We start from the raw sequence: 12294 nt of genomic DNA on the forward strand, positions 1-12294 counted from the left end.
CCAGGCACAGACACACACACGCACCCTCCCCAGAGAAAGGATGAGCCGCAAAACGAAACAAGAGGAGCCGTTCGACTCTTCCATCTTCCCTCGCACTTTTTACTTCTGGAAATCAACCAGCGCAGCACCGGCGCACTCGATAAGGCGCCGCGGCAGCGTCTTGCGATCGCGCGGTGGAACGCTGTAGTGGTAACTCACCTTCTTCCGCATAATAAACAAAAATTCATCGATCTCCATCGTGCCGTCGTTATTCTTGTCGAAGACGGCAAAGACGAGGTCGACGGTTTCCTTAGGGAGAGCCGGCATATCCGCAATGCGCATCAGGCGGCGGAAATCGGATTTGGTGATCGCCATCCCGCTGCTCGAGAGCATCTCCACGTTGGTAGACAGTTCGTCAGCGTGCAACATCACTTCATTGAGACCTAACCACATGTCCAGCGTCACAACGTCGCCGGTGCCACGCATCTTGCGGATGTTGCTCACCAAGTAATACGGCAGGTGAGACCCTAGCACCTGCTTCGCAATCAGCTCCGCAAACTCTTCCGCCGTGATCGAGTTGTTCTGCTCGATGTCGTACTGGCGGAACTCCGCCTTCCACACTTCGGTGCGGATGCTGTGGATGACGGCGGCCAACTCGTCAAAGGAGCAGTTGCGCGGGTGCGCGGCATCACCGAACAGCGTGCGCACGACACCGTTGCGCCGAGTGGAGGGCTTCAGCAGCGACCGCACAACCGCCTCGTCCTTCGTCGCCCCGCGCAGCACATTGGCGAAGTCTTCCAGCGCCAACGCGCCGCACCCGTCGACGTCAGCGATGCGAAAAAGCGTGGCGACCTCCCGCGGGTCGCTCGTCAGCAAACTCATCAAGAAGCGAAATTCAGGGAAGCTGATGTAGCCGTCGCCGTTGGCGTCCATCGACCCAAACAGACGCTGCAGATCCGCCACAATCGTTGAGGCGGGCAGCTCCTTCTCCGGCGAGGCCAGCAGGGCCAGCACGAAGTCCTCGACGGTCATGTACACCGGGCCTCCTTTGCGCTTTCGCACCGAGGCGTAGTGCTGAAACCGCGAGCGCACATCGCGAAGGTAATACGGAATTAAGTAAGGCGGCGTGTCGTAGGGGCGGCAGAAGGCCACGCCCGCGCCGGCTACCACGCAGAGAAGAACACCGACACACCAACCGTAGAAGGTCACCCACCCTCTGCGTCGAGCTTCACAAGGAAGACAGCGCCACGTTGGTGTCTTCTGAAGGAGTGTCAGAGAGGAGGTAGAGCTGCCCGCCGTGGTGGCCGTCACCATGACCGCGGGGCTCGTGCTGCATCGCTGGAGCTGCCATTGCGGCGCTCGCAGAAAAGCGGGCGGGTTCTTCACGTGCTGCGCCACGACAGCGCACACACCACGACGCATTCTTTTTCCCGTTTTGTTCACCTCCTCGTCTACTTGGGTGCCAGCAAAGGTGAAAGTACCTTCTTGATTTCCAGTTCTCCTGCTACGCGTCACGTGTGCGGGGGGAGGTGCGTGTGCATGTGTGTGTGATGAGAATGTCGAATAGAGGACCATTTCGTCCCACAAACGAGCGCGCAAAAGAGAAAAGGTTGGGAGGGAGACAAAGAAACGTTCTACACACACGATACACGCGTCTCTTCAGTGAGAACGATGCAGATTTTTGTGGATCGTCATGTCGCCACCACCACTGGGGCCACGAGCGCCACTCAGCCGAATACGAGGCGATCAACACAGCAAACTGCACAGTGTCGACGTCGCTCGTGGTGAGATGGAAGGACCTGTCATCCAGGGAGAAAAATACTTCTAATTTCCTCGTGATTCCGTAATGCGTGTCGGCAGCAAAGAAAAGCTTCTCTCCGCGCCTTTCCATTTTCCTTTTTTCCTTCACAGCGCACAGGCCACCTCGGCCGAAGCCCGTTGCTTTCGTACAGCAAGCAGAGCAAAAGAACAAGCAAACAAAAGCGACCGTTGGCACTTCAACGTAAATAGCAGTAATCGTAATAGTATCAAACTGAAAGAAAAAGAAGCGCATACGCACACGTACGCAGTTGCGCGAACTCACCTACACACATACGTCGAGGTGCTCGTGGGACGGTGATGCCTTCCTCCTGCACGTCGCGATGCGTCTTCACCACCAGCGGCCGAGGAAAGAGCCACCGTCTTCGTTGCCTTTGGCGGTCAGCTGCAGCGACGCATCTGGTGACACACTGGGACCTGTCCCTCCGCCGTTCGTGCCGTCGCGGCGCCGCGTTTCGGGTTGGCCGAAGGGCTCACGCTGAGGGTCGTCCGCCACGGCGGCTCGAGTGGAGATCCATGCTGTATCACGGAACGGCCTCCTCGTCAGGCTTGGCAAGTGGCGGACGGCAGAGAATGTTGCACGCAACACTCGTGTGCTCGCAGTTTCTGAAAACAACAACAACAACAACAAAAGGGTAGGAGGAACAACAGAAAGGGGCGAGTTTCTGAATGGTCCTCTCGTTTTCAAGAAGTACTCGTACGTGGCCACCCACCGTCTCGAGTCGCAGCGACGGCGTGTTCGAAGTGACTGCAGCAAAGACGCGCCCAATCGCGATGTCACCCTTCGCTGTTCGCCTTGACAGGGTTTGCCGGTCAAGAAACTGGCTGTGGACCAATCTAGTGTGGAAAGCTATTCGAGCGCAGGTACAAAAGAGAGCAGTAGGATTCTGTAGCAGTAAAGAAAGGGAAGGGGGGAGGACAGAGGCGACTTCTCGGCGGCGTGTGCTCGAGCGGCAGAGGACTCCACAGCAATACATCAACACCAAAATAGACTCTGCAGTTTCGATTCGCGTGCGGGATGCCGCAACGCATGAATAAAGGGTCCACGAAGTGGAATAATCCATACAACGTGGCACGATTTGTGTTGATAGCGCGGCTACCAAATGGCCTCAAGAAGCACGCTTCGTACGGCATCAATTCCAACCATGCTTTCGCTCCTGTGTGTGCTCGTTATTTATATATGTATAAGTCGGTGTAGTATTAATTACCGTCAAACAGGCGACTACTGCTCCTCTACGAAAGGATCCCCCAGAAAGGAAGTATAACGATGAAGGCCTGCCCTTGTGGGTGTACATCAGCAGCAGTATGGACAAGAGCACCACCCTCCCAAACAAAGGAAAACATTTAGTGCCCATCGGCACGCGCACACGCATTAAGAGAGAACAGATGGAGAAGGAAAGGAAAGCAGCTCGTTGCTACGTGAAGTTTTTTTTTGGTTAATATGTTGGCCGCAGGTATGTCTCCTCTTTACCTTCGGAGATGGGTGTCGCGGTCAGATTTGTGCCGCCGTTGCCTCCGCCTTCGAGCCGCCCATGGGCTGCAGGACGCTCACAATGGTGGGCTTGCCCTCCGGCTTGAAGTAGTGAGCGACGTCCATCACATCTTGCGGCGTCACCGACAGCAGCGAATCGCGCATGAGCTGCTTCGTGGGCTGCCGCACGTCGTGATAGAAGTAGGCCTCACCGTAGGAGTCCGCAGCGTACGGAGAGTCAATCGACGCAAATAACCGCAGCTTCGCCTCGTCGACGCGCGCGGCCGTGACGTCCTTACCGCACAGCCAGTCGCCCGCCTCGAGGAAGGCCTTCGCCGTCAGCTCGGGGTTGGGGTCGCGGTAGCTTGACATGGAGATGCCGCCAACCTCGCCGTGCAGCGTGGCGGCGCAGTTGGAGCCGTAGGCGCCGCCCTCCTCTCGCACCCGGCGGTGCAAGTACTCGTTGCACAGCAGCAGGACCGCCACCCGCACCTTCGCCTGGTCGGGGTGCTCCCATGAGAGGTTGTTGGGGATGGCGAGACCGACGAAAGACGTGTCAATCGGCAGCTTCCTGTCGATCCGCTGCACGCCCGGCGTCACCTCACGCGTGGGCAGGAACAGGTGCGTCTTCGCCTTGGAAGCGCGGCTCGGGAACATGCTCAAGAAGTCCTTCAGCAGCAGCTGCACCTCCGCTTGGTGGCCCTCCTCACACGTGGCCCACATCACGCTGCGCGACATGTCCGCTGCCATCTCCCGCGTGAACACCGCGTAGTCCTGCAGGAGAGCGCGAACGACCGTCTGGCACTCCTCGGTGCTGCCTTGCAGCTTCTCCAGCACATCCGAGGCGTGCGTGGACTGCGAGAGGCCGTACCAGTGCTCACGCAGTTGGCCCCGCCGCGTCAGCTCCGCGACGGCACGCGTCACGGCGTAGCGGTTGCCTTCGCTCTGCAGCGACTGAATGGCCGACGAGCACGCCATCTTCATGCTCGAGAGGGCCCGGGTGTAGACGTCGGCGTCGTCTGCGCTGACGCGCGGCTCGAGCAGCGTGGTGCTGAACAGCTCCAATGCCTCCCTCAGCTTCTCCTTGGTTGTGTAGAAGCCGTAAGCGGTGCCGGTGATGGTGGTGCCGCGGTGCAGGTAGGACTCGTTCAGCAGCGGTATGAAGCCGAAGCCGCTGCAGGCGAGCTCCGCCGCGATGGAGTGGTCCTTGTAAGACAGCGCCCCTGCGCCGGTTTGTCCAAGCAGCGACTGCACAAACATCAAGCTCTGTGGCCCCTTCGACAGGTCGCTGTGCGCCACCGCGTCCGTCAGGGAGGCATGGAAAGGGATGAGACCGTGCACGTACACGAGGCCGTTGGTTGGGTAGGCGATGGTGTAAACCTCGCCGTTGTTGTTCGTGGAGAGGTGGGTGCGCCGCGGCACCGGCTCCGCAAACGACTCCGTGGGAATGTCGCAGATGCGCAGCGTCGGCAGCACGTCCTGCGGCTGTGGCGCACGCAGGCGACTCAGCCACCCCTTCGTTTCCTCCTCAATGCGGTCCTTGTCATCCTCCGTGGCGGCGGCGTTCACCTCCTCATCCATCTCCTTCAGTTGCTCCTGCAGGTTGTTCAGGTAATCCTTCTTGGCCGACACGGACACCACGGCACGGTGCGGGTTGCCCAGCATGTGCGACTCGATGCGAGGCAGCAGCGAGGCCGCGTTGTCCTTCGCCAGCTGCTGCAGGTGGGGCAGCCAGTTGATGAAGTCGAGGGGGTTGTTCTGCGCGCGGCACAGCCCCATCGCACAGAGACCGGTGCAGGTGTTGAGGCCGTAGTCCGCGGAGCGGTGGCGGTGCTGCAGCTCCTCCTGGAAGATGACCGACCGCACCCGACGCGCATCGAAGCCGTCCGTCTGCACGGTGCGCAGCGCCGACTCCACCGCGCGCAGCACCTCGCCTTCCGCGTCGGCCCGCTCTTCATCCACGCCCGCCACGCCGTACGTGATGACCGGTGAGGAGAGGTAGAAGGCGTAGCCCTTCATTGGCGCGTACTTGCTGCCGATCTGCGACTCGATGAGGTTCTTGAACATGGGGGAGCTCGGGCCGCTCGAGAGGAGGCTGTCCAGCACGCTGAGGGCGACGATGTCCTCCAGCTTGTTGTTCTCCTCCGGGACGCCGTAGGAGACGGCGACGCGCTTCTGGTGCTGCGGGTTGCCCATGGCGTCCAGCGGTCCCTCCAGCTGCACCAGCTGCGGTTCCGTGAAACGGTTCTCCCGCGTCAACGTCGGCACCGCTACCCGCTCCGCTCGGGTAAAACTCTTAAAGTAGGAGCTGAGCGCTTCCATGTGCCGCTGTGGGTGCTGGTTGCCATAGGTGAAGGTAATGCTGTTGGTCGGGTGGTAGTGACGCTTCTGGTAGAAGAGCAGCTCCACGTAGCTGAGTCTCAGGATGCATGGCGGGTAGCCGCCGGAGATGTAGGTGTAGTGGGTGTGGGGCAGCATGGTGCTCATCAGCGACCGCACAAAGCAGTGGTTCGGGTCCGACACGACACCGCGCATTTCGTTGAACACCACACCGTTGTGCACGAGGCGGCGCGTGCGCTTGTCCTTCTCGCCCTCCTTCCCCGCCTGGTCTTCCGATTTGTCCTCCAGCTCTACTCGATGCCCCTCTTGTTTGAAGTCTTCCTCACGCAGCAGCGGGTGGAAGACGGCGTCGAGGTAGACGTCGAGCAGGTTTTCGAAGTCCTTCTCGTTTGTCGTCGAGAAGGGGTAGAGGGTGTAGTCGGAGCCGGTCATCGCATTCATAAAGGAGCTCAGCGACCGCTTCATCATCATGAAGAAGGGGTCGCGCACGGGGTACTTGTGGCTGCCGCACAGTGTTGTGTGTTCCAAGACGTGCGAGGTGCCCTTGTTGTTCAGCGCCGGCGTGCGGAAGCCAATGCAAAAGGTGTTGTTACTGTCATCAACATCAATGTGGTAGTACAGTGCGCCGGTGGCCACATGCTCGAACTCGTAGGCCACGAGGTGCAGGTCATCGATGCGGCGCTTCTTCAGCGGGGTGAAGCCGCACATGTCCGTGAAGATTAAATCCTCGCGCCTGCAGCTACGCGGCGCCAACAACCGAATCGCAGAGCGCAGCATCGATTCTTCTCGCCTTTCACTTTACAGGAGGAGGACAACACAAGTATATATATTTATGAATATACTTTCAATCAAATTACGCAGAAAGAAAACCAGGCGGCGTTGCTTGCAGATTTTTTGACTGCGAAGCGAAGACAGAAGCACACGGAAAGAGCTCAGAAAACAAATGGGTAATAAAAGTCGTGCTTTGAAGTTCGGTGTGCCCAACGAGTCGCTGAGGCCGCTGTCGTATTGAATTAGAAAAGAAATGAATGCAGCGTGATCTTCCCTTTTCCCGCTAGCGCGAGTATCACTAACGGTCAGCCTCGAATCCCGCGCCAACACGTGTGGCAGCGGAGCAGTTTGACACAGGAGATACAAAGCAACGGAGAAGATATATAAGGAGAGGCTGCAGCGTACGAAGGCACTTGTTCGTTTTCCCTTCGGGCTTTTTACAATTTATTTTAGTTTTCGGCAAACGAGCGCTCGTTGGCGGGCGCGGCGGTGTCGGAGATGGCGCAAAGGGCGGCCCGAACACAGACAAACAAACGAGAAGCCGTTAAGTTGCAACAGGCAATCAATTTTGACCTCAACAGAACTTTGCCAAACGGAGAAAGTAAATTCAAAACACCGTCCGCTTCCTTGAGTGAAGAGGAAAAATAACACAAAGGAAGAGGGCAGTGCCAGGTTGTTTGCTTTGTTGTCCCCGCGAGGCACGCATGTGGGTTCCCGTGTGCGTATGATTCGGATCGGAGAAGGCAAAGGAATGAAGGAGGAGGGAGAGGGGCGAAGACGACGTTGCAGGGGTTATATGGGAGGAGGGCATTGTTTTCACTTCCGCGGCTGCAAGCAGCGTGCATGAGGGTTACCTGGCGAGGCGCTTGATCGCTACCACGTACCCGGGAAGACGAAAAAAGTGATGGAGGATGGGGGATCGAAGCGTCTTCCTGCCGATCCTCTCTTGCGAGCGAGAGCGGGTGTTATGGGTCTTGAAGGGAAATTCATCTTTGGCGTTTCCAGAGCCGCAATTAAAGACCACTTTTATCAGTTTAAAGAAAGAGAAAGCTTTATGTTTTACAAGAAGCTCAGCGTCACTGCAGCTCAGCCTTGGGTTTTAGACGGCGTTACCCCCGACCCCAACCACGCGCTGCGCATGTGTAGACGCTGGGAAAGAGAAACGGAAGAGAGTGATAATAAAGCACGTACGCACCTCCCTCGCATGCCCACACACACAGCACAGCACAGCACAGCACACAGACACACACAAGCAAAGCCTTTCACGGATGCACGAGAGGAAGGAGAAAAGAAATAGCACGGTGGGGCTTACCCACCCAACAAAAACGGAGAAGGAGACATACCGCATGAGGCATTTCACACGTGACGATGCTGACGACGTGCGAAAGCGCAGAGGTAATAACCAGGAAAGCAGAAGAAGCGTGGGCGTGATACTCCACGCGAAACCACAAGAACAAGAAGAACATTCACGCGCAAAGCAGCGCCGGTCGTAAACATCAATGTCACGGGTCTTCTCTTATTCCGCCATGCACGACCGGCGTCAGTAAAGATAATTACGAGTAATCAAATAGAAGAAAACAACGCGAAAAGCTGCCCTCCCTACTCCTCTCGTTTGGGAGGGAGGGGGGGGGGGGAATGGCAGAAAATGCGGCAAATTTGACGAGGAACACGGGAGACCATGAACAACACAAAGAGCTGCCTAATCGTAGGCCAGTGATGAGCTCAGCGTGCGCTCTGCGCGCTCGAGGTTCCAGCCTTTGCGAGCAGCATAGTCCTCCACCTGATCCTTTTGAATCTTGCCCACCGCGAAGTACTTCGACAGAGGGTGGGCGAAGACTAACGCGCTGACAGACGCCGCGGGTATCATCGCGTACGACTCGGACAGCTTGACGCCGATGCGCTCCTCCACCTCGCCGACGCGCCACATCGTCACCATCTCCGTGTGATCTGGCTGCGACGGGTAGCCCGGTGCGGGGCGGATACCTTGGTACTGCATCTGAATCAAGTCCGCCGTCTCCGCCGTCTCCTTCTCCACGTAGCCCCACAAGTCTGTGCGAATGATGCGGTGCACCTCCTCTGTAAAGGCTTCGGCAAAGCGATCGGCGAGGGCCTTGACCATGATGGATCTGTAGCCGTCGTTGTCACTATCATAGCGGTCGCTCATCTCATCAGCGCCGAAGATGCCGACGATGAGGCTGCCGAGGTAATCGGGAGCGACGCCCTTAGGAGCGATAAAATCCGAAAGACACAGGTACGGCTCCCCGCGCTCCTTCTCTGCCTGCTGCCGCAGCCCAAAGAAGGTGCCGATCTTCTCACTACGCGTGTCGTCCTTGTACACTTCGATGTCGTCGCCAACGCTGTTGACGGGCATCAGCGTCACGACGGCCTTGGCATGGAAGCTGCGGGTGGCGATGATGTCCTTCATCATCTCCTGCGCGTCATCGAAGAGCCGCTTCGCCTCCGCCCCGACTGTAGGGCAGTTGAACAGCTTCGGGTAGCCGCGGTTCGGGTAGGTGCCGCGCACCTGCCACACCGAGAAGAACGGATTCCAATCGATGCGGCTGGCGATCGCCTCCAGTGAGTAGTCGTTGATCGTGATGGTGCCCAGCTTGTTCGGGCGCGGCGCCGGGGGGTTCGCGACGAAGTCGATCTTGAATGGGTTGTCTCGGCAAAAGGCGAGGGGCTTGTACACGCGGTCCTTGAGGTTGGCCAAGTAGTCCTCGGCGATCTCCTTGTACGTCTCGTGCACCTCATCCCAGAAGTCCTCGCTGTTGTCGCCCAGCATGTTTGACACCGTCACCACAGACTTGCTCGCGTCCAGCACGTGCACGGTCTTGGCGTAGTGCGGCTGGATCTTTACTGCGGTGTGCTGCTTCGATGTCGTGGCGCCACCCACCATTAAAGGGATGCTAAACCCATTCTTCTTCATCTCCTTAGCCACGTGCACCATCTCGTCCAGGGAGGGCGTGATGAGGCCGGAGAGGCCAATCACGTCGACGTCGTGCTCCTTAGCGGCGGCCAGGATCTTCTCACACGGCACCATCACACCGAGGTCGATCACCTCGTAGCTGTTGCAGCCCAGCACCACACCGACGATGTTCTTGCCGATGTCGTGCACATCGCCCTTCACCGTCGCCATGAGCACCCGCTTCGGCTTCGTCGCTTCTGCCTCGGTGCCGTTGCTCTTGCTGAGCGCCGCCTTCTCCGCCTCCATGAAGGGTATCAGCACAGCAACCGCCTTCTTCATCACACGCGCTGACTTAATCACCTGCGGCAGAAACATTTTGCCGCTGCCGAAAAGCTCGCCGACTTTGCTCATGCCATCCATCAAGGGGCCTTCAATGATGTACAGCGGACGGGCGTACTTGCCACAGGTGCGCGCCTCCTCCACGTCGCTTTCAATGAACTCGACGATGCCTTTGATGAGGGCGTACGACAGCCGCTCCTCCACTGGGGCGTTGCGCCACTCATCCACCTTCGCCACCGCCTTCGCCTCCGTCCCCCCGGCGGCGCCCTCCGCCTTCAGCTTCTCGGCGTACTCCAAAATGCGCTCCGAGGAGTCAGGGGTGCGGTTGTAGATGGCGTCCTCGACCAGCTTCAGCAGATCCGGCTCGATGTCGGTGTAGACGGGCAATGCGCCGGCGTTCACAATGGCCATGTCCATCGTGCCATCGGAGATCGTCTTCTTGAGAAACGCAGAGTGCATCGCCATGCGGATCTTCTCGAAGCCCCGAAAGGAGAAACTGAGGTTCGACAGCCCGCCGCTCACCTTCGCCCCTGGCAGGTTCTTCTTGATCCACTCCGCCGCGTTCATAAAGTCGATGGCGTAGTTGTTGTGCTCCTCCATGCCGGTGCAGATGGTGAGCACGTTCGGGTCAAAGATGATGTTCTCGCAGGGGAAGCCGTCAGCTACCAGCATGTCATAGGCCCGCTTGCAGATGCGGATTTTGTTCTCGCAGTCCGCGGCCTGGCCGTTCTCGTCGAAGGCCATGACGACCACCGCCGCGCCGTAGCGGCGAATCAGCCGGGCCTGGCGCAGGAACTCCTTCTCGCCCACCTTAAGAGAGATGGAGTTGACGATGGGCGTACCCTGCGTGCACTTCAAACCCGCCTCGATCACGTGGAACTTCGACGAGTCAATCATGAGGGGCACACGCGCCACTTCCGGGTCGGAGGCGAGCATGTTGAGGAAGCGCGTCATCGCAGATACGCCATCGATGAGGCCGTCGTCCATGTTCACGTCGAGTACCATGGCGCCCTCCTCCACCTGCTTGCGGGCAACGGCCAGGCACTCCTCCCACTTGCCCTCCTTCACCAAACGCTTAAAGCGCAGAGAGCCGCTGATGTTGCAGCGCTCCCCGATGTTGCAGAAGCCGATGTGCGGCGTGAAGTAGAGCGGCTCGAGACCGCTAATGACCATCGTGTGGTTCGGCGTGCCTTTCGGCCGCGGCGGCAGCCCCGCGACGGCCTTGGCGATGGCGCGGATGTGGTCAGGGTTGGTGCCGCAGCACCCACCGACGAGGTTCACCCACCCGCTGACGGCGAACTCGCGGATGTCGCGTGCCATGTCCTCTGGCGTCTCGTCGTAGCCCCCCATCGCGTTCGGCAGACCGGCGTTGGGGTAACACGTGACGTAGCCTTCGCTGATCTCAGACATCCGCTCAATGTACGGCCGCATCTCGCGGCAGCCCAGAGCGCAGTTGAGGCCGATGGAGATGATATTGCCGTGCCGCATGGACGAGTAAAAGGCATCCACCGTCTGCCCGCTGAGCGTGCGGCCGGAGAGGTCGGTGATGGTGCCACTGACCATAATGGGCACGCGGGTGTAGCCCTTGTCGTCGAAGAGCGTGTTGAGTGCGAAAAGGGCTGCCTTGGCGTTGAGGCAGTCGAAAATGGTCTCAATCAACAGCACATCGACACCACCGTCCAGCAGGGCGGAGGCCTGCTCCGTGTACGCGGAAACGATTTCGTCGTAGGTGATGTTGCGGTAGTCGGGTCGCTCGACGGAGGGCGAGATGGACGCGGTGCGGTTCAGCGGCCCGAGTCCGCCGGCCACAAAGATGCGCCGGCCGGTCTCTCGCGTTGCTTGGTCCGCAGCATCTCTGCAGATTTTCGCAGCCGCCAGGTTGATGCGACGGACGAGGTGCTGCACCTCGTAATCCGCCTGGCTGACGGCCTGTGCGTTGAAGGTGTTCGTCTCGATCACGTCGGCACCTGCAATGGCGTATTGGTAGTGAACGTCGCGTACCTTATCTGGCTGCGTGAGGCAAAGGAGGTCGTTGTTGCCTTTCAGGTCCTTTGTGGCGTTCTTAAACTCCTCTCCGCGGAAGTCCTCCTCAGTCAGCTTGTACCGCTGCAGCATCGTACCCATGCCACCATCGAGCACGAGGATGCGCGTCTGGAAGAGCTCCTCGAGCTCCTCGAAGACAGGGGAGCGCTCTCCTGGCATTATTTGAGACGGAGTTTGCAAATAGAATTATACTACTAAGGAAAAGAAAAAAATGTACTTCTGCGTGATCCAGCCGCTCTCTGCCAACGACGAGACTTACTAGAAAAAAAGGGTATATAAATAGAAAATGGCCACGAGTGTCGGCGACGGATGCCACGTCACTGAGGCTGGGTGTATCCCTCTTACGAGAAAAACCCCGAGAGGGGTGACAAACGGCAGTGCTGATGAGGGCAGCTGAACTCGGACTGCTGCCTATCTGGCAGGTGGTAAAGACGTAGGTATGAATGATTGAGCTGATCGTCGCTTCTACGTTGATCCTCGCAACAGCGACGCAAAGAGAGCGGAGAGGAGGTCCACACACACACACACACATACATAAAAAGATGTGAAGGGGAGTATCGAGCAGTGGAGAGGAGTAGCTGCGACGCACATGCTCGACGCTTCAGAGCTGAAGGGAGAATACGAA

At 58.5% G+C, this 12294-nt stretch overlaps 3 protein-coding genes across 5 annotated transcripts; all 3 read right to left on the reverse strand.

Annotated features, from left to right (window-relative positions):
- Nucleotides 1-99: 99 nt before the first annotated feature.
- On the reverse strand, nt 100-1484 carry ABB37_10045 (putative mitochondrial mitochondrial calcium uptake 1; the record flags this gene model as incomplete). Of its 2 annotated transcripts, none has more annotated exons than XM_015809772.1 (1): nt 100-1484. In XM_015809772.1, the coding sequence occupies exon 1, from the start codon at nt 1291-1293 to the stop codon at nt 100-102; it is 1194 nt and encodes a 397-aa protein (XP_015651662.1). In that variant the 5' UTR covers nt 1294-1484. The 2 variants fall into 2 exon arrangements, with proteins under 2 accessions (XP_015651662.1, XP_015651661.1); XM_015809771.1 differs by having other exon boundaries at nt 100-1481.
- A 1805-nt stretch (nt 1485-3289) lies between these two features.
- ABB37_10046 (putative mitochondrial pitrilysin-like metalloprotease,metallo-peptidase, Clan ME, Family M16C) lies at nt 3290-7060 on the reverse strand (the record flags this gene model as incomplete). Of its 2 annotated transcripts, none has more annotated exons than XM_015809774.1 (1): nt 3290-7060. In XM_015809774.1, exon 1 carries the CDS (start codon nt 6383-6385, stop codon nt 3290-3292), a length of 3096 nt encoding a protein of 1031 aa, XP_015651664.1. In that variant the 5' UTR covers nt 6386-7060. The 2 variants fall into 2 exon arrangements, with proteins under 2 accessions (XP_015651664.1, XP_015651663.1); XM_015809773.1 differs by having other exon boundaries at nt 3290-6507.
- Nucleotides 7061-8078: 1018 nt separating this feature from the next.
- ABB37_10047 (putative cobalamin-dependent methionine synthase) lies at nt 8079-12135 on the reverse strand (the record flags this gene model as incomplete). The annotated part of the gene is made up of 1 exon (XM_015809775.1): nt 8079-12135. Exon 1 carries the CDS (start codon nt 11826-11828, stop codon nt 8079-8081), a length of 3750 nt encoding a protein of 1249 aa, XP_015651665.1. The 5' UTR covers nt 11829-12135.
- Between the last annotated feature and the right edge of the window lie 159 nt (nt 12136-12294).

The sequence above is a fragment of the Leptomonas pyrrhocoris genome (assembly GCF_001293395.1).
Source record: "Leptomonas pyrrhocoris isolate H10 chromosome Unknown, whole genome shotgun sequence".
Taxonomy (NCBI): Eukaryota; Euglenozoa; class Kinetoplastea; order Trypanosomatida; family Trypanosomatidae; genus Leptomonas; species Leptomonas pyrrhocoris.